The following is a 24,159-nucleotide window of genomic DNA, read 5'->3' as shown; positions in this document are numbered from 1 at the left end:
GTTGTTGTATGATGATCCATCTAAGAGCTTTAACCCAGAGAGTTGAAGTCAGATTGGCATTTTACAAAGATCGTAATAGGTGTTGGACAGAAGGTGGACTTGGGTGATAAACCTGGAGTTAGGGACCATTGCCTTGGTCCAAAGGACAGTTGCTGAGGACTTGAATTAATGTGGTGATTAATGATGTTGCATAGGCATCAGATCCAAGAAATATTTAGGGGATAGAATTGGCAGCATTTGATTGCTGATTGCTTACCAGAACTAAGCAGTGGCTAGGGGGATAGTTGAGAATGATGCTCAGGTTTCCAGCCAGGAAGACCAAGCTGAAAGTGGTGCTACTGATTGAGACAGAGGATCAAGATAATGACCAGCATCAGGTTTGAGCACTTAGTGTTTGTTTCTCCTTGTACTAGGCAGGTCATATGAATTAGAAGTAGCCATTTTAGGGAGGGTGACGAGTTCAGAATTGGACATGTCAGGAACATAACTGACATGTAGATCACTAGGGCATCTGAGGCAGGCATGTGACTGATGCCAGGGCCATGTGAGACCTTGGAGGGAGGATCATGTCCACAAGGGGAAGGCACCAGGGAGACGAGAAGGACCACATTGGTGCTGTCTGAGAAGGAAGACTTTGGGCTGGTAGGCATTTTGGTTGATGGAGGACATAATATTTGAGAAATATAAAGAGAGATAGCCAAAGAGCCACCTAGAAGCAGGATCAGGAAACACTTTGTCCTAGGAAGACTCCCTGGAGGTGAGGATGCTCTTCCAACACCAGAGTCCTTTCTGCTGGAGGGGCTCAAGCAGGGGCAGCACAGCCCCCTTTTGCTAAGGGTGGAGGGGTGGTGGCACAGCCAGGTTGTGCATCAGGTGAAGGTTTCAGGGAACAGGGTCCTTTCTGACAAACCATGACTGTTCCCAGTAGGTGGGTGTGAGGATTGGGGTAGGGCAGACAGATGTGGACACACAGCAGGACTCTGGGTAAGTGCAGAGAGCAGGATGGATGGGCTGGACTCTCATCAGTAAAGTGAGGACAGGTAGCAGGGACATTGAGGGATGTCACCCATGAGAGGTACAGTTAGAGTCCAATCATCTGTTCATGGAGTATCTGAAAGACCAGAAGAGCATGCGCAGAAATGATGAGGGTTTACTTCAGGAGGGTGAATTTGTAAAAGATATTCTGTTTTAGTTTTCTGTGTTGTGACATTGTCTCTTGTAATAGTCTCATGTGCAGTTAGAAGAGGCTCTGATAGTGAAGGCAGTCTTGGAGTTGCTGGCTATAGGTGTGGTCATTCATCAACACTCAGGGCTGTGTCCTTTCACTCCTCATTTCCTGCCCATCACGGGACTCTCTCTCAGCCCCTACACTGTCCCCTGGGCCCCACACTCTGGCTCTGAGCCAGAGGATTGGCTCTGGTGCAGCAGGAACCTCTTGTTTTAGGAGGTGGTGACCTTCGAGGATTGGCTATCTACTTCACCCGGACAGAATGGGCTGGCCTTTCTTCTGCACAAAGGGACCTGTACAGGGAAGTGATGCTGACAAATTATGGGAACTTAACTTCCCTGGGTAAGGCCACTTTGCCTTTGGGACTCAGACTCATTGGACAAGGGTAGGGTGGATTGTGACACAAATCTCACAACCTTTCACATATTTGCAGGGGCAAAAATTCCTAAACCCTCAGCCCCAGAATATGTCAGGCAGGGATGGAGGGGGAAGTCTGAGGTTACTTTGGGTCTAATGTGGGTTTGGCCATTCTCTGGTGAGAACAGTTCCCATCATAGGGCTTCTGTGGAGGGCACTGTGGGAAAGAAACATCCTCTGTTGAAGTTCATGCCTTCAGCTCTCCCTGTGATCTAAGGAAGACATCCCTCATTGCTTTTCCGTGCTTGCAATGTCTTACAGGATCTCACGGACAAACTCTGCATGGTTTTTTACAAAGAGGTCACAAATGCTTAGTTTCTCTTGATCAAAAATTCCCCACCCTCCAGCCCACTTCTGTGGGCCTTATCCTTACTGAGCTGCTTTGGGGTTTCCTCCTCCGACTGTAGACACAAGGTTACAGGGTACCTCAGGAGCACTAACGCGAACTCCCCTCCAGCACCATTTTCTTCCTCCTTTGCAGGATACCCTGTTTGCAGACTTGCCCTGATGTCACTTCTGGAGGAAGGGGATTTGTCTTGGGGCCTGGAGACACAGGATGATCCACCTGCAGAGAGTACCAATGATGTCTGTCAAGGTAGGTGAGGCAGGTTTAGAACCATCAACCACAGTCCTTTGTTGGATGCATGGTTTGCAAGTTTTAGAGCACTTGCTGTGTGCCAAAATGGAACTTCTTGGAGAAGCTCTGAAGGATACTAGTTATGGAGACCGATGTAGAGAGCTAAAATGGAGAGAATGTGTTAAGTGCTGGTGGTATATACGCAGCAGGCTATGGGACACAGCAGGAGAGGTCAGAGGACTTCTCACTTAGAAGATCAGGTAACACTCCTTCAGTGGCAGGCCATGTGTTCTGTGTTCAGCATGTAAGAATGCATTGCAGAAGGAGTGGGAAGGGAAGATAGTCTGGCTGGAGGAAGGGAATAATAAAAGATCCAATATAATTTCTGGCATAATATAATGTCTGGAAAAGGACTAGAATTTGGAGTATATAAACAACTCTCAAATTCAGCAATAAAAACAAATAGGCGGTTAGAAAATGTGTGAAGGGTATGAAGAGATGTTTCACCAAAGAGAACACAGAAATGAAAAGATGCTTGACATTAGCCATTAGGAAAATGCAATTTAAAACCACAGTGAGATATCACTACACCCTAATCGTGTATATCACCATAAAATTGTGAAGAGCTTCATGGTTTGATGTGCAGGAGAATTACCTGGGGAGTGTTATTTTAAAATGGATATTTCTGAGGTCCACCTGTGAGCATTTATTCTTCTTTTTAAGTTAGCGTTCAAGAACATGTGGCTTAGGGGGTGCCCTGCGTCGGGCTCTGTGTTGATCAGTAGTCAACATAGAGCCTGATTGGGAGTCTCTCTCACTTTCTGCCCCAAAATAGATGAACTTTAAAAAGAAAAAGAACATGAGGCTTAGGACTGAAAGCCTAAGTAGGACTTCCTTTTGTTGACTTCTGTGTTGTTAACATGGTAGCCACTAGCTATGTGTGCTTTATTAAATTACTCTTAAGCACTTGAAGGGGGGCTTATTCAAGGTGAAATGTCCTAAAAGTATAAAATACCATATTTTGAAGATTTAGTACAAAAAAAGTATAAATGATCTCATTTATAATTTTTATGTTGACTTTATGTTGAAACAGTATTTTGGATATATTGGGTTAAATAAAATATTTTTATTTTTGAGTGAAAGATTTCTGCTCACAATCCGCTACATCTATTTCATGACCCACTAGTGGTTCTCAGCCAATTAAAAAGAAAAATCAAGCTAGTCTGGGAAAGATAACTACCCTCCATTGGACCTGAATAGCGAAAGTAAGAAGAAGTGAAAGGGGAGAAGGGAGAGGAAGTACCTGCTGAGCTCCGCTAGAGGAGTGGGAAGAGCTGCCCGGAGAGGAGAGGCGCAGCCCTAAAGGGAAGGTGGGAAATGGGCGCCACCGTGTGGGAGTGGAGCGCGAGGAGGTTGAGGAGCACCTTTGAGGCCGTCTTGGTTTTCCCAGTGAGGAAGAGGTGGCAGTGACTGGAGAGTTAGGTAAGGGAGCAGGTGGGGCTTTAGGGAAAGTTGTGATTGCCTGGAAGAACCGCTGTGGGGAACCTGATCAGTCGAATGATAGGGTTCTAGGGTGTCAGGGAAGGAGAAGGGTTTCCTTGTCATCTGTTATTCTAATCTGGATAATGTGACACTTGCTTTTTACCAAACAGCAAGAGAAATTGAGAATTGACGTCCAGGTTCCACATTATTCTGGTCACTGTGCTTCAGATTATTTTGCTGTTCAGTTTCATCTGTCCCCTTGTTCCTGTGTCCCAGCACTTCCCTTCTGAAGAAGCCCACTCAAATTCACACACACAGAGAACTTGGTAGATAACCCCCACTCCCTATTAAAATGGAACTTCTCAGGGGCACCTGCGTGGCTCAGTCACTTAAGCATCTGACTCTTGGTTTGGGAACAGGTTAGGATCTCATGGTTGGTGAGTTCGAGCCCTGCCTCAGGCTCTGTGCTGACAGCATGGAGCCTGCTTGGAATTGTCTCTCTCACTCTCTTTCTGCCCTTTCCCCGCTCACTCTCTCTTTCAAAATAAATAAATAATCTTAAAAAACATTTTGAAAAAGGGAAATATTAACCAAAACAAGTAGATCAGCCATTATAACATAGATACAATTATTTTTGAGCCATAATAATTTTATTATTGCAGTATATAAGTTGTATGCTTGTGTATACAGAGTAGCAGTTATTCAATCATTTATTTTATTGTATTTATTTAGTACCTACTGTGTGCCAAGAATTGCTTAAGACACCCAGGATACAGCAAGAAAGAAAACAAAGCCCCTGCTCTCCTGAAGCTTATGTTCTAGTGGTTTAAGATCAAGGACAGCTAATTTGTAAAGAAAAGGAAAGATAAACAAGCATTCTGCACATAATTTTATTGTGCAAAAGGCATAAAAATGCTAATATCTGCTTTTAGCATACTAATGTTTAATTAACAAGAGTACAGATTGATAAAGATCAACACTTAAATATGAAATTGAACTCAAAAGTTTAAAAAAAAACGGATCAAATTTTAACAAACTTAATTAAAATGTCATCTTCCAGTCTTTGGAAATACAAATGTCACTGGACAGGCTGTTATTGTTGTCTGTTTCTCACCTGAGGTTTTCCTGTTCCTCACTATGAAAAAGGGGGCATTGTGCAGTCTCCTGCCTCAAAGCAAATTGTCCCCTTTCCGACTAGCTGAGCAGACACGTTTTGAGTCCCAGCAACAGCACACCCGCAGCCGTTTCTAACAGTTAGATGGCATACACTCAACTCTTGTAGCCCATCAGGTGTTGCCTCTTGTTCTTAGATCCCGTGCTGCTTCTTCCATGAGCATTTTCAAGCATTTAAGTACTATGAAGTCACAAGTTAATAGGGACATGAAGGTCTGGAGAAGCTTAGGAAGTAGTCTTCATTGTTGGAAAGTGTAGTGACCTGGGTTCAAAATCTCATTTCCTGTTCCACAGCTTCTATTTTCGGCCTCTGTCATATTTAGCTCTTCCAGTTTAATAGGTTTATATTTCTGGCAGGCTACACGGAGGTTGGAATAGTAATCTCTAAAGGTCCTATAATTCCAGTGCTCTGTTGTTTCTAGTATAATTCTCAGGTGGCATGTGTCTTCCATTTCTCATGTCAGATGCTGAGACCAACACTGACAGTGAGTCCACATCAACACAGGGAATTTCTGAAGAAAGAAATGTGATGATATCACGTGGGCTGCTACAGAGTGTTTCTCGGGAAAGTGAATTTCCAGGAACATGTGAACTGGAGAAACACCAGGAAATCTCCACAACGAAAAATATTAAAAGAAAGGATGAGAGAATCTTCTGTGCAAGGAAACCCTTCAGATGTGAGGAATGTGGGAGATGCTTCAGCTTTTTTTCTTACTATGTTAGACACCAGAGAATCCACACTAGGGAGAAACCCTACCCATATGAGGAGTGTGGGAAATCCTTTAATGGCAATTCTTCATTAATTCGGCACCAGAGAATCCACACTGGAGAGAAACCCTATCAGTGTGAAGAATGTGGGCAAGCCTTCAAGAATAGTGCCAATCTAATCAGGCACCAGAGAATCCACAGTGGGGACAGACCTTATCTCTGCAAGGAGTGTGGACATGGCTTCCCCAGTAGTTCTGAGTTGGTTATACACCAGAGAATCCACACTGGGGAGAAACCTTATGAGGGTAAGAAGTGTGGAAAGACTTTCACTGTTAAGTCAACCCTAAGTCGGCATCAGAGAATCTACAGTGGAGAGAAATCATATGAGTGTCTCAAGTGTGGGAAAACCTTTAGGACTTCCTCTCAGCTACATCATCCTGAGTGTGCCCACCCTAGGGAGAAGCCTGTCCTGGACCTTGGTTCCTTTGGCCTCCCAGCATTTTTTACCCCCTTTTCATGGTAATTACTGCCTTCCTTTTTTTGGAAAGCTACTCTTCCCTCACTCAACAATTGTTGTGGTATAGGTGTGGCTCTGTTCCCCACTGCAAGGGTGGTACTTGTGGTCTAGTCTAGCCCATCTATCCTCTTCCTTCCCTCTGCCACAATGATAGGTTCAGGTGACCAGGTTCATCCATTTTTCCATCTTTCTCCAGATTTGGGAATTGACTCATACAGCATTGCTAGAAGTAGCTATGAGGCTGTTCTTTTTCTGTGCTTTGGAACAGTTTCAGAAGCCTAGCAGTTATATCTGTTCCTTGGAAATCTGGAAAAAAAAAAAAAAAAATCCACCTAATAAAGCTGGCTGGGCCAGTTGCTTTTGTTGGGGGTAGTAGAAGAGAAGAGATGTTTACTACTTTATAAGTTCTTTCTGTGGCATTGAGCCAGTTACATTGTCTATTTCTTCTTGAGTCAATATTGCTAATTTATAATTTTTTAATTTTTTAAATATATTTTGAGACAGAGAGAGAGAATGGGGGAGTGGCAGAGAGAGAGGGAGAGAGAGAGAATCCCAGTTTCCGTGCTCTCATTGTGGAGCCTGAAGCAGGACTCAAATTTAAGATGACCTGAGCTGAAACCAAGAGTCAGATGCTTAACTGACTGAGCCCAGGTGCCCCTGTAATTTATAATTTCTTACTGACACTTACAAATTATTAGCCCTGACTTTTACCCAGATAATGTATCCTGTTTAAAATATTTTCAATATATGCTCCTTGGCATTCTTAAATTTGTTGGTTGACAAAATCTGTATGTTTCTATTACTCATATATTTACATGCAAAAGCTTGACATTTGTCCTTATAATGCCTAGAATAGCATGTCTGCCATTACCTTATAACCAAAGAAATGGCCTGGGTTATCCATCTAAAGCAGGGTTTCTCAAGCTTGACACTATCAGCATTTGGGACCTGATAGTTTTTTGTTGGCGCTATCCTATGCACGGTAGGATGTTTAGCTTACTCAGTGACTTCTGCCCACTAGATACTATTTGCAACACTCTTGCCTGCCCCCACTCATGAAAATCAAAATAGTCTCCACCCATCTAGAGAGATCCCAAGGTATGTTTTTGTAAAAATAAGGAGCCAGTCCTCTTCTTTGGATGCATGTCAGTCTGTGCACTGTTCCCTCCCATGCCACTTTGTACTGTCAACTACTTGTCATGACAGTTCTCAATTCCAGACTTACCCTGCTGTCTGAAATCTTGCCCTGAGAAGACAGCTTTACCAGCTGCTTATTTGACAGCAATCCACCCAAGTGGAGAAGACACTGGGAGATCTTCTTTTAGTAATGGACTTGTAATTCTGCAGACACACCAAAAGTGATTCAGGCAAATAAATGGTTGAAGTTACTTGAGTCAAGGTTTGTTTGTTCTAGTCATTGCAGAATATTAGCCTTTTGTTTGTGATAGCTGTCCTTTTAATAAACGCTAACAGCCAGTAACATTTTGTGTGCTTTCCTATGCTAGGTACTCCACATTAACTCAATCCTCCCAGCAGCCTTTGAAGTAGATGCTGTTACCTTGTTTCAGTCAGGAAGTTGAAGAACAGGGAGGTTTAGTAGCTTGCCCAAAGATACAGCTAATAAGTGGAAGAGCAGAGATTCAAACGGGGGCAGTCTGACTTCAGAGCTCATGCTCTAACCATTACACGGTTTTGCCCTCCTTTCTCCACTGCTTTTTTTTCTTTTTAAGCTTTATTGTATGATTGACATACAATTGAATCACTTTGTTGATTTCTACAAAAGGTCTTGCTGGGATTTTGATTGGATTGCTTTGAATATATAGATCAATTGGGGAGAATTGACAACAATATTGAGTTTTTCAGTCGACGAATACGGTGTTTCTCTATTTATTAAGTGTTCTTTCATTTGCCATTATTTTGTAGTTCTCAGCAGGTGTATCTTAGACATGTTTTGTTAGATTTATACCTAAATATTTCATAATTTTTTTGTGTGGTGTTGTAAATGGTACTATTTTTGAAAATTTATTAAAATTGTAGCAAATTTTATTATCAGAAATTTCAGTTTCCTGCTTGGCATGCGAGAGATGGTGGGATCGATGCCCACGTTCTCCACCAAAAAAAAAGAAAAGAAAAAAGAAATTTCAGTTTCCAACAATTGGTTTTTTCTTTTTTGTACCTTGACTTTGATTCTGTGACCTTGCTAAACTCAGTTGTTCATTTTAGGAGATTGTGTAGATTCTTTGGGATTTCTCTGTGGGCAGTTTTGTCCTCTTGCAAATAGTAGCAGTTTTATTTCTTCCTTTTCAATCTATTCCCTTTCTTTCTTTTCCTGGCCTTCTTGCACTTGTTAGGACTCCCAGTATGGTGTTGAATAGTAGTGGTAAGAGCAGACATACCTGCTTTGTGCTCAGTCTTGGAAGGAAGGCATTCTTTCCATCACTATTCAGTATGTTTTCAGCTGTAAGGAAGTAATCCACATCAAATCCTCTCTCATTGTAGACACTGCGACAAAACATTGAGTTTAGCTGTATGTTTTTGGGTAGCCAAGGCAAAAATGACTTCGTGCATGAAATTGAAGTCCCACTAGAACTTCAGTCCTAGGCTTTTTAGAGAGCTGGGAGGGAAGTTGATATTTTCCCCCCTACTTTAAAGTCAGGAATAACAGCAAATGTGCCATGATCACACACAGTAACCCGGGTCCCCTGATCTTGCAGTGCTGTTAAAGACAGGTAACAAAGGAGTTAGAGGGAGAGCTGGGTATTCAGGTCATGAGGTGACCAGGGGAGAAGGTGGCTCCCAGTGGAATCTGAGGAGTGGCTGAAGCTTTAAGATAATTATGTTTGATGATGAGTATACATTTTCTTGTAAGTGGTACAATAGGCCTGCACCGATTAGCTATTTATTAACCCTGAAGACTCACCAAGAGACTAGACAACTGGGAGTGGAAATTACTGACTATTTAAGCAAAAAGAAGATTTCAGGATGGCTAGCTTTTCCTCATTCAAAGGTCTTAAGGACATTGGATTAGAGTCTTGGTCAGGGAAATTCATATGCAAAATTCTAGTAAATTTCTCTCTAAATATCAAGAGACCAGAGTAGTATGCACTCAGACTTATAAAATGTGAGTGACTATGCGGGCAATAGGCAACACTGTTTAACTGCTGATTCTTCCCCAGGAGTCACCTGTGACAGTACTTGTTCACCTGGCATTCACCTGCTAGAATAGTCTTGATAGAATTACTAAATGATTTGAAAAAAAACCAAAACTTGTATAAAAATCAATAAAATATCATGGAGAAACAGGCACCTAAGTTCAAGCCTTGCTAGAAGGCATCTTCTAGCCACAGTATGTGGTTTGTCCAAAGCGCTTCAAAATACAACTAAAATCACACTGCTTCTCCATGATGGCCATTTACCAGAGATAATTGAAACATTTCTCCTCACTGGGGTATTCTTTGTTGTTGTTGAGAGTTTGTGCAGTTTAAAAGTATAGCAACCCCCTCCCCCATGCAAAAAAATCCAGCTCTTCCCAAGTGTTGCCACTGAACAAACATATAGGTTTCCATTATTGTAAACAATAATAAAATTATCAACAATAAAGGCTTTTTTTTTTAGAGTATACATTTATTGGGCTTTTATTTATTTTTATAATTTACATCCAAATTAGTTAGCATATAGTGCAACAGTGATTTCAGGAGGGGATTCCTTAGTGCCCCTTACCTATTTAGCCCACCCCGCCTCCCACAACCCCTACAGTAACCCTCAGTTTGTTCTCCATGAGTCTCTTCTGTTTTGTCCGCCTCACTGTTTTTATATTATTTTTGTTTCCCTTCCCTTATGTTCATCTGTTTTGTCTCTTAAAGTCCTCAGATGAGTGAAGTCATATGATTTTTGTCTTTCTCTGACTAATTTCACTTAGCATAATATCCTCCAGTTCCATCCACGTCGTTGCAAATGGCAAGATTTCATTCTTTTTGATTGCCGAGTAATACTCCATTGTATATATATACCACATCTTCTTTATCCATTCATCCATCGATGGACATTTGGGCTCTTTCCATACTTTGGCTATTGTGGATAGTACCGCTATAAAAATTGGGGTGCATGTGTCCCTTCGAAACAGCATTCCTGTATCCTGTGGATAAATGCCTAGTAGTGCAATTGCTGGGTCATAGGGTAGTTCTATTTTTAGTTTTTTGAGGAATCTCCATACTGTTTTCCAGAGTGGCTGCACCAGCTTGCATTCCCAATATAGACTGTTTTTTTGTTTTATGTCCAGATTTAATGGATATTTACATGATGTAAATGCCCAAAATAGGTAAGTCTTTCTGTAGAGTCAGAAAGTAGATGAGTGGTTGTCTAGGAATGGAGGAAGACCTCACACTGGGGATGTGTTAATCTTATGTTGCTAGCATAACAAATTACCATGAACATTGGCTTAAGACAACACACATTTATTCTATTTATTAATTTATCTTACAGTTCTAGAAGTCAGAAGTCCAAAATGGGTTTCATGGGGATAAATTCAAAGTGTTGGCTAAGGAGAGACTTTGTTTTCTTTGTTTTAATGTTCATTTTTAGAGAGAAAAAGGGAGAGGGGAAGAGAGAGAACCACAAGCAGGCTCTGCACTGTCAATGTGGAGCCCACACAGAGCCCGATGTGGGGCTTGAACTCACAAACTGTGAGATTGTGACCTGAGCTGAAACTAAGAGCCAGATGCTTAACCAACTGAGCCACCCAGGCACCCCAGAAGAGACTTTATTTTCTTGACTTTTGCAGTTTCTAGAGATCACCTAGTTTTCTTGATTCATGGCTCTTTTCCTCCAGCTTCAAAGCCAGTAATGATAAGACTAGTTTCTCATTCTCTGTCCCCTCTGTGGTTCTCTCTTCCAGTGACCTCTCCCACTTGTAAGGACTCATCACATTGGGCCCATCTGGATAATCCAGGATAATCTTATCTTACTTATTTATTAATGTTTATGTTGAGAGAGAGAGAGAGAGAGAGAGAGAGCACATGTGGGGGAGGGGGAGGAGCAGAGAGAGATGGAGAGAGAGAAAATCCTAAGCAGTCTCCATGCTGTCAGCCTAGAGCCTGATGTGGGGTTTGAACTCACGAACCATGAGATCATGACCTGAGGGAAAACCAAGAGTTGGCCACTTAACCCACTGAGCCACCCAGGTGTCCTGGGATAATCTTATTTTAAAATCAGCTGATAAGTAATCTTAATTCCATCTGCAACCTTAATGCTTCTTTGTCACGTAACCTGACATACCAGGCCACCCAGGTGCCCCTGAGGGGAACATTATTCTGCCTATCACAGGGAAAATGGAAAATGAATGCTAATGCTGATGGTTATGGAGTTTGTTTTTGGGAATGATGAAAATGTTCTAAAATTGATTGTGGCGATGGTTGCACAATTCTGTGAATATACCAAAAACTATTGAGTGTGCTTTGTGCTTTCGATGGATGAATTAGTATGGGATGTGAATTACATTTTAATAAAGCCAAGTGTGTATGTGTATTCAGTATTTCTAAAACCGAATTCTGTAGTCTTCTTGCAGCTCCTCTTCCTGAATTCCTGAATTAACTAAATCTCAGTTAATGACACCTTCCTCTATCAGGTCAAGCAAACTTTATGGCTATTATTGATTGCTCACTCTCCCTCATATCTTATTCAATCTTTAAAAAAATCTCCATTGTTTTCACTTCCTAAACAGTTCTGCAGTAGTATCCCTTCTTCACAGTCCTGGTCTTTCTTAATGTGACTGGATCTTTACCCCTAAGGAGGACAGGTGTTTTTTTTTTAGTGTGGTTGGTTTTTTGGCTTTACTACTTCTTTGGCAGTGAGATGACATTTGTGGACCACTCTGAAACTAGTTATATTAAAATACAGTTAAACGGCTTAAAAAATAAACCTGTTATACAGTAATATACGTGTCTCTACCACTGTGATGAAATCAAATGACAAGATCTAAAGGTGAGCCCTAATAACAACAACGGTAATTTCGAATTAAAGAAGAGAATAGCTCGTATTTTGAGATATCTGCATCAACTGTGAGGTGATATGAAAGTATCTGTGATTTCTATTGGTGACAAAGGCACGGTCCTGCTGATGGTACTGGGGTTTGTTGCCAACACATAATTGAAGGAAATGCTACATTTCGGTTAGAGATCAGGGAAAACCCCAGTCAGCTGCCTCTCCTTTACCGTGTCTCCGAGGACCACGGTCCCAGCCGCGCCCGCCCGCCCGGCTTGGGGTGTGAAGCCAGAGAACCACCGAGCGGCGCGCTCTGGCTTCCTAGAGAGGAAGCACGTGAGGCGCGGGCCCCGCGGCCCGTCAGTGACGCGCTTCCGGTCACGCCGCACATTGCGCCTTTTCTGAGGTGAGTGGTGGGTTCGTTCGCCCGGTCGTCTCCGCTAGCGGCGCGCCCGTCACCGCTGGAGGAGGCTGCCGCCTTGGTCCCTGAAGCCGTGGAGGAGGCCAGTGGAGGCCGCTCGCGGGCCAGCGCCGCCCTCGCTCGGGTGCCGTCGCTCGCCCCGGCCCGCGGCGCCCGCTCTGGGACAAGGAGGCGGCGGTTGGAAAAGAGACGCCCCGTGCGCCAGACGCAGCTGTAGAGCCCTGCTCATTGGGCCAGCCACTCCTGACCTAGCAGCCGAAGGCCAGCTGGTGCTCAGGGTTCCCGGGATGCAGTTGTAGGGGACACCAGCGTGGGCTCCGCCTTCAGGGAGCTTTCCGTTTAATGGGAGTCACGTAGTCATTAAATCTGACCAGTTCACTCTACCTGTTTGTAACCCACCGGCTGCGGCCGGTTGCTTTCGGTCGAAAACTAACGCCCTGCATGGCGTCCTCTTATGCGACTTGTATCCGCTCGTTTTGCAGCACACTCTCCTCGGCTCTGCTACGGCCTTCCTGGCCATTCACCTCCAGAACATGGTTTTTTTTTTTTTTTTTTAACCTAGTTAATTCCTATCCCTAAATGTACCCATCTAGGATAGATTCCCCGGGCAGTAATCACAATTATGATCTTATTTATGAGATTCGTTGATTAATGTGTGCCTTTTCTTCAGACTGAGCTCCATGACAAAAGGGGTTACACCCTTTTCCCCTGTCTCCACTATATCTCACACTTGGCCTGGAATGAATGAAGTCTACCATAAATGTTGAGTGAAGAAAGCACAAATCAATGCAAGAGTATAATCTCTATCTGGGAGACGTGGTATACAGGAAAGTGAACAAAGTATGAGTGGAGTGTTTAACATGGGGAGCTGACTTGGTTTGTAGAGGATGTGAAGGATGACCTGGCATTACCTGTGGGAAGGGTCAGGCTGCTGGAGAGTATCCTAGGCAGAGAGTATCCGTTAAAAAGATCCTAAGGTTGGAGCAGAGTAGTTCATACAGAGACAACAGCAGGTATAAAGATCCCGAGTTAGCATCGTAGAGGGAACGGAAAGAAGGCCAGAATGGCTAAATCAAGAAGGGTGGCATAATGTAAGGCCAGCAGGAAATTACAGCATGCAATGAAGTTAGGGAACATGCTGGTTTTGGGGCAGAATATGACCGCTTAGCAAGAATACAGTGTCTGTAGGGGATACAACTAAAATAATAACCCAGACATTTTGCATGTTGAGGTGGCTTTTCAGGGTCCTTTGCTAATGAGTTTTGGTAATCACTGGGTCCTAGAATGGAGTGATGAACAAAAAGATGCCTGCCCCAAGGTCCAAGAAAAGGAAGACTTCCCCTTTGATTCTTTTTCTGAATTTTCTCGGTGACTCTATCCTTCTATATTAACTTCAGAATCACTTTATCAGGTTTTAAAAGAAAACCTGTTGGGATTATGATTGGAAGTGATTTAATGTAGTTACTGAACATGGCCTTTGGAATTCTGACAGATCTGGTTTGGAATCCAAATTCATTCATCCACTACCTTGTGACCTTGGTAGAGAGAATTATTCTCTTAGCCTGTTTTCTCATTTGGGGAGAAGAAAATTCAGAGGATTATAGTGAAGACTGAATGAAGGGGTGTGTATTTTACATCTCAAAACTTATTTTTTTAACTTGTTATGTTTCTCAGTAAAAGTTTATTTTTAAAAAATAAAGGTCTGGGTTTCCTTTTCCTCTTGTTAGGTTTTGCTTTAGTTTGTTTGCTTACTTGTTTGTTTCTTTGGGGTTTTTTGTTTGTTTGTTTGTTTTTTGCTTGTGTGTACTCCTATTCCCCCTGTACTCATGTCTTATGCAGGACAGGCAGCATTGCTCTGGTGCCTGAGGGCAAGTTACTTACTCTTTCAAAATCTGTTTCCTCAGCATTCAAACTTCATTGTATAGTGTGGATTGAAAGAAGAAATATATGCCACTTACCCAGTGGGCATTCAGTAAATGATGGCTGGTATTATTATTGGCAAACAGGTTTGTTGGTTTAAAGGAGAGCCTTTGACTGGGCCAAGCTCACTCATGGTTCTCTTTGTTTCTTCCCTCAGCCTCTGCCCTTCACTGAGAGGGAGCCCAGGTGATGGCAGCCATGCCCCTGAACCCCTGGCACCAGGTGAGCTATGACTCCCTCAGGTCAACCTTCGAGAGATCTAATCTGAAGGAAATGGGTTATGAGAGGGATAATTCTGGCAAGACTCTTAGAACCAAATCAGCGGGAAAGTACCTCTTGAGTCTTTCTAGTAGGACTGAATGTTGGGGAGAAAGTTGATGGTGAGGGGCTGAGCAGCCAGGAGTCCTACAAGCGTTGGCTGGAGAAAGTGTCCAGGAAATCAGAAGTACAGCCTCCTGTACTCCAAGGATCTCTGCTGAACTGGTTCAGTAGGGACCACAAAGAAGGGATCTGTGAGAATGAGGGACTTGGCTGATGGTAGAAGTATCCACTGTTAGTAGGAGTGATCGAGATCAATGAAGTTGCAAGATTCTTAGGAGGTGGGAGAAGAGGGCTGGTAGGAGGAAGATAAGAAGAGGGGGTCTATAGTATTTGTCCTTCTAAAGAAAGAAGTTTGGGCTTTACAATCAAGGAAAATATATCCTCCTTAAGGTCAGTGCTGCTGACTAAGGTGAGGCAGCAGCAGACTATGATACAGAAAATCTGCACTAGGTCAAATCTGCATTAGGGCAGGTCACCTGAATTTAGGGATCCCATCGGGCCTCAGTGGTCTTGAGCCAATCAGTTAAACTCTTTGTGTCTTAACAGACTTCATCTGTAAAGTGAACATTAAGTACCTTACATTTGTGGGACTAGGAAATTGATTTCTTGAGTTGTGGTTCACTTTTGGACTGGTGAGTTGCTGTGTTGCTTTACCATTTCCTCATCCTGGGATTTACTTATCCAGTGACTTAGCATCCATGAAGCATATCCCAAGTCCCAGTCTTGGATTTCTGACATCTGGCAGGTCCCTCTCCCTGACTTTAATCCAAACAGTATCTTCCATATAGTTTCCACCCTCTTCTGATCTTCTGTTAAGTACTGGTGAGTCACTGGTACCACCATATCACTGTCCTGACCACTCAGTTTCCGGATTGCTGAGCAGTTGTTGACCCTATTCTCTCTTGATACCACTTCTAGAGAGGCACCAAGTCCAGCTCCTTCTGCCTGCTATCTCTTCCACTTGTCCTGTATTTTGTATTTCCATCTTTCAGGGTTTGTCATTCCTTCTCTGGAATTTTGTCAGCAGAGCATTCCAGTTAGTTTCTCCGTGTACAGTCTTGTGCCTCCTTCTCACTGTCTGCCTGTCACCTGATGCAGTTCATTTTCCTGAGCTTGGACTTTATCCTCTCGTCCTGGGTTCTTAAATTTTAGTGTGCTCCAGAATTACCTGGAGGGCTCATTGAAGCAAAAATGCTCTCCAGTGGGGCCTATCAGTTTGCTTTCCAAAAAGTTCTCACTTGATGCTGCTGCTGATCTGGGGATCACACTTTGAGAACCACTGTTATGGTTAGTGGTGACTCATTAAGTCATTGAGTTGACTGGGCCAGGTTATCATTAAAAAAATTTTTTTTTAAGTTCACTTATTTTTGAGAGAGAGTGCAAATTGGGGGAGGAACAGAGAGAGAGGGAGAGAAAGAATCCCAAGTAGGCTCCGCACTGTCCAAACAGCCCAATGCATGGCTCAAACTCACGAACCGGGAGATCATGACCTGATCCTAAATTAATAGTTGGATGCTTAACTGACTGAGCCACTCAGGCACCCCAGGGTGTCATTTAAAACAATTTTTTTTTTAATGTTTATTTTTGAGAGAGAGTGAGAGAGAGACAGAGTGCAAGCTGGGGAGGGGCAGAGAGAGAGAGAAACACAGAATCTGGAGCAGGCTCCAGGCTCTGAGCTGTCAGCACAGAGCCTGACTCAGGACTCGAACTCATGAACTGTGAGATCATGACCTGAGCCATTTTAAATTGATGATTTTATGTGCTGGCAGAGGATGGATTCAGTGCAGGACAGCCTGGAATTGGAGCTGTTTAAGTGTCCCCCAGCTATTGAACTAGTGTACTGATTGTGTGATGGTGAAGAAGAGTTGGACTGTAGAAATATTTCAGCGGTGAAACTGGCAGGATCTGATTACCAACTGCATGCCAGAAATGAGCAGTGATTGGGGGCGAGTTAGTCTAGGGTGAAATCTCAAGTTTCCAGTGGAGTCTGAGCTGAGATTGGTACCATTAACTGAGGTAGGGAAACAAAATTGTTGCTCACTGTGCCAATTAGTTTATATGATTTAGAAAAGGAGCCAGTTTCGGTTTGAAGATAAATTTGGTGTAGTTGGTGGGTCAGACATATTAGGTCACCAGGGAGTCTGAGGCAGTGCTGGGACTAGTGGAAGGTGGGGATCCACAGAATCAGTTGAGGCATAAGAAGGTGGGAGGATATTCTTTGCATGTTTAGGTAACCAGTTTGATACCAAAGTCTGAGGAGTATAGAGAGGATCTAAACCAGATGCTAGAACTTTCTGGGAAGATAGAGCCTCAGGGCCATCAGAGAAGGGAAACTGGGGCTGTTGAAAAATCATGAGACTTGGTTGGTAGAAGCTATTATAGATTGTCTTGGAGGTATAAAGAAAAGCAGCTAAAAGAGCTGCCCAGAAGCAATTTGATTCCAGAAGTATATTCTCCCAGGAAGACACATCAGGAAGTCTGTCAGAATAGACTGCTCCAGGCAGCACTAAGCTTTCTCTGCTGGACGTTCTTGAGCACAGGCAGGATAGTTCTTCAAGCACAGATGGGGCTTAGATGAGAATGGCTCATCAGAGCAAACCATGAAATTATTCTTGTTAATGTAGGCTTGAGGTTTGGGGCAGAATGAACACATCTGGGAACACATGGATTAGCTGGGCACTGAGGCAGTGAAGGGGAAAACAGGTCCTGACATGCCACCTGTGAGTGGGTGTCTAGATCAATTGAAGCTAATGTCCATTTGTAGGTATAACAATAAAAGATTAAAAGTAGTTACAAAACCAAAGAAACTGCTTTAGGAAGCTCAATTGATGGGAAGCTTTCTAAGGTTTTTGAAATGTTACTGTGTTTTATAATAGTACAATTTATGTCCTAATGGAAGCTCTTCTGTTAGAGAAGTTTTAGGTTTTTGGTTGTAGAAAGTCATTCAATGGTCTAACATCCAGTTCTTTCACTTTTTCTCATTAGTCATCCCTAATAGGACCCCTCCCTCATACTGTACCCAGGCCGAGTCAGAGAATTGGCTCTGGGGCAGCAGGAACTTCTTGTTGTAGGAGTTGGTGACCTTTGAGGACGTGGCTATCTACTTCACTGGGACAGAATGGACTTGTCTTTCTCCTGGACAGAAGGCTCTGTACAGAAGTGTGATGCTGGAGAATTATGGGAACTTGACATCCCTGGGTAAGGTTGCTTTCCTCCTGGGACTCAGGTGTATGCTTTCCTGTTTCCTTCCTTGTTTTCTCCTAATAGGCTGGGTGTGCAGTGTGGAAAGGGAGTGGTTGTCTCTGGTATCCTCCAGTGTGTGGCTCCGGGGCTGAGACTGAATGACCCACTTCAAAGGTTGGTGGATAGGGAGAGAGCTTGGATCAGTTTGGTCCCAATGTATGGAATTGCTGTCCCCTGGTAAGAGTACATCCCATCCTCCCAGGGGCTCTGTGCAGTAAGGAATACTTAGTTTCCATTGCCAGAGTTAAATTCTTAGTTCGTCTAGGGAAGGGTGTGACCCCTTCCCTGTGTTTACATATATGTCTTGTAGGATCTCAGTAACTTACCTACTCTTGAGTAGGAAGGGTCATAAATGCTCAGTTTCTTCTTTATCAGAATCTTGGCTTTCCCCAATCCTGAGCCCTCTCCTGCAGATCTTACTCTTATGGAGGCTCTTAGGGTTTTCCTTATATTGACACAGCAGACATATGTCTGAAAGGTACCACTTTCTCCCCTTTTCAGGATATCAAGTTCCCAGACCTGCCCTGATCTCGCTTCTGGAGGCAGGGAATTTGCCATGGGGCCTGGAGGCACAGGATAACCTATCTGCAGAGAGGACCAAAGACATCTGTGAAGGTAAGCGAGGCAGGTTGAGAACAGGCACCTATAGAGCTTGAGAGAGCAGTGTATTTTAAAATGAACCATGCTGGGAAGGATTTAAATAAAATGGATTATTTCTCCCAATAGGTAATAATATGAAACTTTTCCCGTTAATTTTAACTCTTATCAAGATAACAGATTCCTCTTAATCATTTCATGCAATTTTTGAATCCATTGCTCTTTTCTGAGTTTCAGCATTTCCTGTTTTAGTAGTCCTCCTTCTTTGGACAGGATGGATTTGTTCAAGGGCAGTTTTCAGCACTTGCCGTGTGCCAAGCTTTGTTTTAAGAAGTTCTGGATGATACATGCTATGGAGATAGATGTAAAGAGCTGGGGGGAAAATGTGTTAAGTACTGGTGTTGGTATGTAGTAGTGGGCTGTGGGAGCACAGCAGAAGGAGAACTTGGAGGAATTCCCATGTAGAAGCTCGGGTAAGCTTCTTCAGTGGCAGGCTGTATGTGCCAAATTTGACTTCTTACAGTGGATCCCATGTGGAAAAAAAGAAGGTGGATTATCTGGCTTGAGAAAAGCAATAGAGGATCCAGTAAATCATTGTGAAGAATTTTGCAGTTTAACATGCAGGACAATCACTGGGGGAGCATATTTAATCTAATTTTATTTATTTTTTTTTAATGTTTGTTTATTTTTGAGAGAGAGAGAGAGAGACAGAGTACAAGCAGGGAGAGGCAGAGAGAGAGGGAGACACAGAATCTGAAGCAGGCTTCAGGCTCTGAGCTGTCAGCATAGAGCCTGACGCGGCGCTTGTATGCACAAACTGTGAGATCATGACCAGAGCCGAAGTCGGATGCTTAACCGACTGGGCCACCCGGGTGCCCCAGTGGGGAGCATATTTGAAAATGGGTATTTCTGGAATATTTGTCTATCCTAGTAAGCAGTGGAAGAGCCTGAGGTTTAGACCTCAAACCTAAGCGAGACTTCCTAGAATTTGGGGCTGGCAGTTTACAGTATACCCTCACCCCCTTTACTCAGCCAGCAATGGAGATGAATATAGTGGGGTGTCTTACCCATCAAACTTTGTGTGAAAAATCTAGATTGCAGAGTTTGTGGTGGACCTGAGGGCTCTATCCTAAAGAACTTAGGGCATGGGAATAGGAAATGACAGAGCAGGTAAAACCAATCATGCAGCAGGAGCAGTGACCCCTGTCACAGTGACTTTGCCTCTAGTGACACAGGCCCATATTTGGTTGCATTTGCAAAGTATTAACATAGTATGTGCTTTGGATTGGTCTGAAAGAAATTGAAGGAATAAAATCTTATTAAACTATTACTATATGTCAAGAGTTAACTTTTGAGTGAGTGAATTGGATAGGGGATAGTGGCACTGCAAAAATGGAAAAGGAAGGGTGCTTGCATGGCTCAGTGGGTTAAGCGTCCCAGTTCTTGATCTCAGTTCAGGTCTTGATTTCAGGGTCATGAGTTTGAGCCCTGTGTTGGGTGGCGTGCTGGGCATGAAACCTACTTAAAAAGTTAAAAAAAAAAAAAATGAAAGAGGAAAGAGTATGTGTGGAGCTACAGTCGACCAGATCTTATCAAAACTTGGTCATCAAAGAGGAGAGTTGACTCAGATAACACTAGGAAGTCATGACATAAAAGGAGCTTTTTAATTCGTGGAATTCAGATGTGAGCGTAGAGTCTGAGGTTCCTTTAGAATATGTATAAGTGGATGGCCAGAGCAGGCCATGGAGAAGGCAAGTGTAGAGTCTGAGATAAAGGTCAGGTCTACAGATGTAGATGCAAGTGTACTCTACCAGAGTTTTAATTGAAATGACACCCAGAGAGAACAAAGGGCTGAATCTTAAATGTTAAGGGTTATTTAATTTTGTTGAGAGAGAGGGAAGAGAAAATAGGCAGAGGAGGGTCCCTATGAGGGAACATGGAACTGAAGCCAGAGGTAGGAGTTTCAGGATAGGTATTTTGCACAGAGGGAGGGAGTAGGAGATGACAAAATTGAGGCAGCACTTTAGATAAGTTTATTTTGGTAAGTTTAGAAATGGAATATAAGTATATCAAATGTTTGTCAAACTTTTTTTTTATTATGAGCCTCATGGGGTATTACATTTTACATCAAAACCCTCACTATGTACTCTGAGACTGGAGTATCAAGAAACAACATTTACCTTGGCATTGCAATGTACGTGAATACTGTTCTATGTTAGGCTAGTGTATTTCATTTAAAAAATTGTTTTCATTTAAAAAATGAATTTCATTTAAAAAATTGACACAATGTCAATTTCTCAACTAATGAGTAGGCAGTTTGATTAAACATTACTATAAGAAAAGCTGGATGTGAAGGGAAGATTGTTCAGGTCAAGTGGATTTGAGGATCTGCAGAAGGAGGTTGGTGATGAAAAGGAGGGATGATATAGCTGGTAGAGTAGTGTAGCAGGGGAAGGGGAAGACATGGCATTGGGGTGACTGGGAAGTGTGACTTGAGAGGGCAGTGGATGGCTTGGGACTAGTGGGTGTGGAAATGGAAGGGAAAGACATTGAGGCCACTACATCTGGGCAGTTGTGTTCTTTCAGCAGGAGGGTGGGGGTAATGGCTAGAGACCTAGGAATGTGGTTGCTTAGAAGAACTGTTATGGGGAACTTGATCCAGATGAATTGCAGAGTATGAGGTAGCAGGAAAATAGAGTGTTTTGGTCATTGATTGCTCAGTCCTGGTTTTATAGCAAGAAGGAGGCAGGGTATGAGAGCAGACCACCAGATCTCCGTTGTCATGATCACCCTTTTCCATACTACTGGTTTTCCCATTTGCTTCAGTCTCTGACATCTCCTCTCCCACTGCTTTCCTGTTAAGGGTTCTTACTTGTTTAACTCACACTCAAAGGATGAACTTGATTAATGAGCAGATGAGTCCCAGATAACCCAGATTAATGTTAAAATTAGTCTAACATTTTGTATAAAATAGATTGACTTTAACTTAGGTAAAATGGCATCCAGTCTTTTGGAACACAAATGCCATTTTATAGGTGGCTGTTTCTCTTCCTTTTGCTAATATGAGAAGGACTGCTCTGCAGTCTTGATGTATCTAAGTAAACTGAATTCTTTCCATATAAAATCTCTGCATTTTTGAGATTCAGACTTTTGTGAGAGTCTGATGACAAGACAGGAATTGTCAGCAGTTTTGGGGTATTCATTGACATCTATGGACCTGCAGTTAATAACTTCTAGGGGTGATGTCCTGTAGTTAAGAACCTCTGAGTGTGATTTTTTTTCTTTGTCTTGCCACAGCCTAGTGCCTTTAATGCTCAGTGTCTCCAGTCTTTTGGGACATTTGCAGGGTATGAATTTTTTAAAAGAACAGTTCATGCATCACCTTTGTATCCTGACTCTGTTCTCTTGTACTTGCCAGCCCCAGGGTCACCACTTGCTCTTGGGCCCTTTGCCTTTGATATTTTGTAGGCCTATTACTATGATAAGGTCAGAAGATTAAACACACTAGAGAGAAGTCATTAAAAAAATACGGAGTCTGGAAAAGCTTAGGAAGCAATCTAATGTGTGCTGTGTATACCAATGCCCTGTTTCTCCTCAACTGTTCTCTGTGTGATACTTGGCACTTTTATTTTAGTAGCCTGTTCTTGCTAACAGTCCGATGTGGGGGTTGGAATTGTAATCTCTAAAGGCCCTATAATTTATTTTTTGTTTATTTGTTTGTTTGTTTGTTTGTTTTAAAGGCCCTATAATTTTTGATGTTAGTTTGTTTCTAGCATAATTCTCAGGTGGCATTTGTGTTTTCTGTTATGTTAGATACTGAGACCAACATTAACAGTGAGTCCACATCAACACAGGGAATTTCTGAAGAAAGAGATGTCATGTTGTCACATGGTTTGCAGAAGAGTGTTCTTCAGGGAACCAACTTGCTAGAAACCAGTGAACTGGAGAAACACCAGGAAATCTCCACAGTAAAAAATATTAAAGGAAAGGCTCCAAGAATCCACTGTGCAAGGAAACCCTTCATATGTGAGGAGTGTGGGAAATGCTTCAGTTATTTTTCTTACTTTGTTAGACACCAGAGAATTCACACCGGGGAGAAACCCTTTGAGTGTAATGAGTGTGGAAAAGCCTTTAATGGCAATTCTTCATTAATCCGGCACCAGAGAATCCACACTGGAGAGAAACCCTATCAGTGTGAAGAATGTGGAAGAGCCTTTAATGATAATGCAAATCTGATCAGGCATCAGAGAATCCACAGTGGAGACAGACCCTATCTCTGTGGAGAGTGTGGAAATAGTTTTACCAGTAGTTCTGAGTTTGTTATACATCAGAGAATCCACACTGGGGAGAAACCTTATGAGTGTAATGAGTGTGGAAAAGCTTTTGTTGGTAATTCACCACTGCTTCGACATCAAAAAATCCACACTGGAGAGAAACCCTATGAATGTAATGAATGTGGCAAAAGCTTTGGAAGGACTTCTCATCTTAGCCAACATCAACGTATTCACACAGGGGAAAAGCCTTATTCTTGTAAAATATGTGGGCAGGCCTTCAATTTTCATACGAAACTAACTCGGCACCAGAGAGTCCACAGTATAGAGAAACGCTTTGACTGTGTAGATTGTGGAAAAGGCTTTAGTGCTCAGGAACAATTAAAAAGGCATCTAAGGATCCATATTCAGGAGTCTTCCTCTTTATGTGCTGAGTGTGGAAAAGTCTTCACTAGCAAAAGAAATCTTCTTCAGCATCAAAGAATCCATACTGGCCAGAAACCCTATGAGTGTGTCAAGTATGAAAAAACCTTTAGGACTTCTTCCAAGCTAGGTCATCATGAACATGTCTACCCCGGAGAGAAACCTGTCCTGGACATTTGTCATTTTGGCCTCCCAGAATTTTTCACCCCCTTTTACTGGTAATAGTACACTCAATTTCCTTTTGGATTTCATCTTTCACTCTAGTGGGATGTGTGACACAGGCCTGGCCACAGATTCCTTCCCCTAAGCTATAGTTATTGGTTCAGATGTCAGTAGTTCACCCACAATGGTCCAGTTAGAGCCCCAGGACTTGGTAAGAATTAATAGGAAGAAATGCTCTTCTTTTTTTCCTTAGTCTTACAGTGGAGAGGAAGTCTTAGATTCTTGTGGAGACAGAATAAAGTTAACAGAGTCAAAGAGGAATCAGAGTTGAAGAGCAATCACCCTGGAATCTTCTGTTTGAACAACTGCGTTAAATCATATCTGAAGCCAGAAATACATCTGGGTTTTTTGATTCCAGTAACCAATACATTTAGCTTTGTTTTTGTTCTGTTGTGTTTCTTTGTTGTTGTTCAAGCAGGTTTAGGGTAGGTTTTCTTTCCTTGCAACAGAGCCTTACCAGCATAACAAAAATCTTCAGGGATAACAAATCTTAAGGAGAGTGTTTTGTGTTCCAGCAGTTCCTGTGATTGTAACAAGAATGGAAAACCCGTTGTAATTCAAGAGCACAGGCTATATCAGGACACTAGTATATAGAAGTTCTAGCTATTTGAGGGGCACCTGAGTGGCTCAGTTGGTTGTGTGTCTGACTCTTGATTTCAG

The 24,159-nt window shown here is 42.7% G+C and overlaps 3 protein-coding genes across 6 annotated transcripts in view; all 3 read left to right on the top strand.

The window, feature by feature from the left end:
- LOC115502622 (zinc finger protein 19-like) overlaps nt 1-6,614 on the top strand; it is a 12,192-nt gene extending 5,578 nt beyond the window's left edge. The window contains 4 exon segments of the mRNA XM_030298188.1: nt 1,445-1,463; nt 1,466-1,570; nt 2,127-2,240; nt 5,342-6,614. Of these exon segments, the coding sequence (XP_030154048.1) occupies nt 1,445-1,463; nt 1,466-1,570; nt 2,127-2,240; nt 5,342-6,108 (1,005 nt within the window). The 3' untranslated portion in view covers nt 6,109-6,614.
- On the top strand, nt 2,183-24,159 carry ZNF19 (zinc finger protein 19). Of its 4 annotated transcripts, none has more exons than XM_030298179.1 (5): nt 2,183-2,240; nt 14,580-14,644; nt 17,815-17,941; nt 18,488-18,601; nt 22,397-24,159. In XM_030298179.1, exons 2-5 carry the CDS (start codon nt 14,612-14,614, stop codon nt 23,497-23,499), a joined length of 1,377 nt encoding a protein of 458 aa, XP_030154039.1. In that variant the 5' UTR covers nt 2,183-2,240; nt 14,580-14,611; the 3' UTR covers nt 23,500-24,159. The 4 variants fall into 4 exon arrangements, with proteins under 4 accessions (XP_030154039.1, XP_030154041.1, XP_030154040.1 ...); XM_030298181.1 differs by lacking the exon at nt 2,183-2,240 and adding an exon at nt 12,695-13,038; XM_030298180.1 differs by lacking the exon at nt 2,183-2,240 and adding an exon at nt 13,067-13,342.
- ZNF23 (zinc finger protein 23) overlaps nt 18,519-24,159 on the top strand; it is a 33,898-nt gene continuing 28,257 nt past the window's right edge. The window contains exon 1 of the mRNA XM_032591334.1: nt 18,519-18,601. The gene's annotated coding sequence lies outside the window, so the exon portion shown is untranslated. The remainder of the gene's footprint in view (nt 18,602-24,159) is intronic.

Source organism: Lynx canadensis, chromosome E2 (assembly GCF_007474595.2).
Source record: "Lynx canadensis isolate LIC74 chromosome E2, mLynCan4.pri.v2, whole genome shotgun sequence".
Lineage (NCBI taxonomy): Eukaryota > Metazoa > Chordata > Mammalia > Carnivora > Felidae > Lynx > Lynx canadensis.
The sequence above is the reverse complement of the archived record's forward strand: the minus strand, read 5'-3'. Positions and strand labels throughout refer to the sequence as shown.

Excerpts from the sequence above, each read along its gene's own strand:
- ZNF19 (XM_030298179.1), top strand. The coding sequence starts at position 14,612 with ATGGCAGCCATGCCCCTGAACCCCTGGCACCAG. Across the intron at positions 17,942-18,487 it reads TGGGAACTTGACATCCCTGG|GATATCAAGTTCCCAGACCT; the intron begins GTAAGGTTGCTT and ends TCCCCTTTTCAG. Across the intron at positions 18,602-22,396 it reads GACCAAAGACATCTGTGAAG|ATACTGAGACCAACATTAAC; the intron begins GTAAGCGAGGCA and ends CTGTTATGTTAG.